General features: G+C 42.5%; 1 protein-coding gene across 1 annotated transcript; it reads right to left on the bottom strand.

Annotated features, from left to right (window-relative positions):
- Window positions 1,505–2,032, bottom strand: LOC109347923 (RNA-directed DNA polymerase homolog). The gene has a single exon (XM_019588078.1). The coding sequence runs from the start codon at window positions 2,030–2,032 to the stop codon at window positions 1,505–1,507; it is 528 nt and encodes a 175-aa protein (XP_019443623.1).

The following is a 3,827-nucleotide window of genomic DNA, read 5'->3' as shown; positions in this document are numbered from 1 at the left end:
CATTTCAGCCACTAGTCTCTCTATCTCAAAATTCTGATAATAAGGACATCTGTAAGGTCTAAGCTTAGGGATCTCATATTCTTCTTTGACGTGTATAGCATGATCATGGCTCCTAAAGGGTGGTAATCCTTGAAGGTCTTGGAATACCTCTTAATGTTGTTGCAACCCCCCTCTAACTCAAAAGGAATCCTTACTCCTTGCCCTATCTCATGGGAAGGATCACACTGGAGGAGTAACCCTTTCCATTCCTTTAATAACACCTGCATTAAGGCACCTAAAGACAATTCTGCTCTAGTTAAGGTAGGATCTCCCACAATTGTAGCCACTGAGTCACCTTTCCTCATAGTCAGCCTCATTTTATCAAAATCAGCACTAACTTCCCCTAGGCTGGCAAGCCATTCCAACCCCAGAACAACATCCACCCCTCCCAAAGCAAACAGATAAAAGTTTTGAATTACCTCTTTTTGTTGCATACAAAGTTTGAGTTGTGGACATCTACCCTTGCAAGCAATATGGTGTCCATCATCCACCTCCACCATGTAGGCCTTGGTGTCCTCCACTAGTAGCTGTAGCTGTTGTACCAAAACTTGTGAGATGAAATTGTGTGAGACACCAAAATCAATCATTATGACCACTGACTGTCCTACAAGAGTCCCCCAATCTTCCAAGACTTGGTGGATGTGAAACCCCTCATGGAGTACAAAGAGAATTGTAGTGAGTTGAAGGTTTCAACCTTTGCTCCTAATTCCTCCTCACCTCCAGCTTCCTCTTCCTCAGCCATGAGAAGCATGCTCAATTGCTTATTTTTACACCTATGCTCCCTAGAGAATGATTCACCACACCTGAAACATAATCCCCTTTCCCTCTTCTCCTTCATTTTAGCACTAGTCAACCTTCTATACTCTCTTGCAACCTTAGAGCTACTAGCCTCTTGGGTGGTTCTGGAAGGTGCAGCCATACTTCCTATGGGTGATCCTTCCCTCCTAGTGCTGTTAGGAGATGAAGGTTCCAAAGTAACCACCTTGCTATAAGAGTTACTCTTGATTGACCCAAAGGATCTTGCATACCCTATCTGATTATTCTTACTCACCACTAGATTCTGTTGTTCTATAAGGATGGCCTTCTGAATCACTTCTGTTAAAGTCTTTAGTTCATATAATCTCACCTCCACTCTCAATTCTTCCTTAAGCTCATTCAAGAATACCCCTCTAACAAAATCTTGGCTAATTCCCCTCAATGCACTAGCATACTTCTCAAATTCCTCAACATAGGCTTTATACCCCTTCCTGTCTCAAGGAGAGTAATAATTTGAAGGGATTTTGAGCCATGGAAGGTTGAACCTCCTTTTTGGTTATCCTTTCATAGTGTTGAACAAACCTCCTGTAGTACCTTGTAAGCCTTAGAAATCCCCTCAAACTCTTAATGTTGGTAGGTAATGGCCAAGTTTTCATAGCATCCACCTTAGAGCTATCAACTAACACACACCCTTCTGAAATAATGTACCCTAGATACTCAGGGCTGGCCTGCCAAAGCTACACTTCTTCCTATTAGCTCTTAGTGAATGATCCTTCAGCAAAGCCAACACTATCCCTAAATGATGGGTGTGAGACTCCAAATCAGGGCTATACACTAAGATATCATCAAAAAACACCAATGTAAGCTTCCTCAAAAAAGGTTTTAAGACCTCATTCATGATGGCTTGGAAGGTAGATGGAGCATTAGTCAACCCAAAGGGCATCACTAGGAATTCATAATGACTTTCATGAGTTCTGAAAGTTGTCTTGCCCACATCCTTTGGCCTCATCCTTATCTGGTGGTATCCTGATTTCAAATCCAACTTAGAAAACACCCTGGCACCCCCCAACTCATCCAACAATTCTTCAATAAAAGGAATATGGAACTTATTAGGCATAGTAATCTTATTAAGGGCTCTATAATCTACACAATATCTCCACCCTCCATCCTTCTTTCTTACCATGATGATGGGGTTGAAATATGGACTTATGCTTGGCCTGATCACCCCTGCTCCCATCATTTCAGCCACTAGTCTCTCTATCTCAAAATTCTGATAATAAGGACATCTGTAAGGTCTAAGCTTAGGGATCTCATATTCTTCTTTGACGTGTATAGCATGATCATGGCTCCTAAAGGGTGGTAATCCTTGAAGGTCTTGGAATACCTCTTAATGTTGTTGCAACCCCCCTCTAACTCAAAAGGAATCCTTACTCCTTGCCCTATCTCATGGGAAGGATCACACTGGAGGAGTAACCCTTTCCATTCCTTTAATAACACCTGCATTAAGGCACCTAAAGACAATTCTGCTCTAGTTAAGGTAGGATCTCCCACAATTGTAGCCACTGAGTCACCTTTCCTCATAGTCAGCCTCATTTTATCAAAATCAGCACTAACTTCCCCTAGGCTGGCAAGCCATTCCAACCCCAGAACAACATCCACCCCTCCCAAAGCAAACAGATAAAAGTTTTGAATTACCTCTTTTTGTTGCATACAAAGTTTGAGTTGTGGACATCTACCCTTGCAAGCAATATGGTGTCCATCATCCACCTCCACCATGTAGGCCTTGGTGTCCTCCACTAGTAGCTGTAGCTGTTGTACCAAAACTTGTGAGATGAAATTGTGTGAGACACCAAAATCAATCATTATGACCACTGACTGTCCTACAAGAGTCCCCCAATCTTCCAAGACTTGGTGGATGTGAAACCCCTCATGGAGTACAAAGAGAATTGTAGTGAGTTGAAGGTTTCAACCTTTGCTCCTAATTCCTCCTCACCTCCAGCTTCCTCTTCCTCAGCCATGAGAAGCATGCTCAATTGCTTATTTTTACACCTATGCTCCCTAGAGAATGATTCACCACACCTGAAACATAATCCCCTTTCCCTCTTCTCCTTCATTTTAGCACTAGTCAACCTTCTATACTCTCTTGCAACCTTAGAGCTACTAGCCTCTTGGGTGGTTCTGGAAGGTGCAGCCATACTTCCTATGGGTGATCCTTCCCTCCTAGTGCTGTTAGGAGATGAAGGTTCCAAAGTAACCACCTTGCTATAAGAGTTACTCTTGATTGACCCAAAGGATCTTGCATACCCTATCTGATTATTCTTACTCACCACTAGATTCTGTTGTTCTATAAGGATGGCCTTCTGAATCACTTCTGTTAAAGTCTTTAGTTCATATAATCTCACCTCCACTCTCAATTCTTCCTTAAGCTCATTCAAGAATACCCCTCTAACAAAATCTTGGCTAATTCCCCTCAATGCACTAGCATACTTCTCAAATTCCTCAACATAGGCTTTATACCCCTTCCTGTCTCAAGGAGAGTAATAATTTGAAGGGATTTTGAGCCATGGAAGGTTGAACCTCCTTACAACTGCCAATTTAAAGCTCTCCCAAGTAGGTGGTGGGTTGCACCCCTCCCACCATTGGTACCAGCTGAGAGCTCTATCTTCTATAACAACCAAGGTGGCTCTCATCTTCTCGGCCTCAAAAGTGGCTCTCATAGAGAAATATATTTCCAACTTTTGTACTCAGCCTATGCATCTCCCCCTACGAATATAGGATTCTCTAACTTTCTCCACCTATCATGGTTTTGGTCCCTCCTATGGCTATCCACCTCCTCTTCATTTTCACTACCATCTCCTAAAGAATTCTTCTATTGATTTACTCCCAATTTGGTGGCTATGACACCCAACAATTCTTCACTTTTCTTGGTGTGTGCCTCATTCAACTCCAACCTCATGCATATCTCCTCCATTTCTCTACACATTCCATCCCTTTATTGTAGCCAACTATCGTTTTCCCTAGCCATACTTCTT

Source organism: Lupinus angustifolius, chromosome LG01 (genome assembly GCF_001865875.1).
Source record: "Lupinus angustifolius cultivar Tanjil chromosome LG01, LupAngTanjil_v1.0, whole genome shotgun sequence".
Classification (NCBI taxonomy): domain Eukaryota; kingdom Viridiplantae; phylum Streptophyta; class Magnoliopsida; order Fabales; family Fabaceae; genus Lupinus; species Lupinus angustifolius.
Note: the sequence above shows the minus strand (reverse complement) of the source record. Positions and strands in the feature narration are given on the sequence as shown.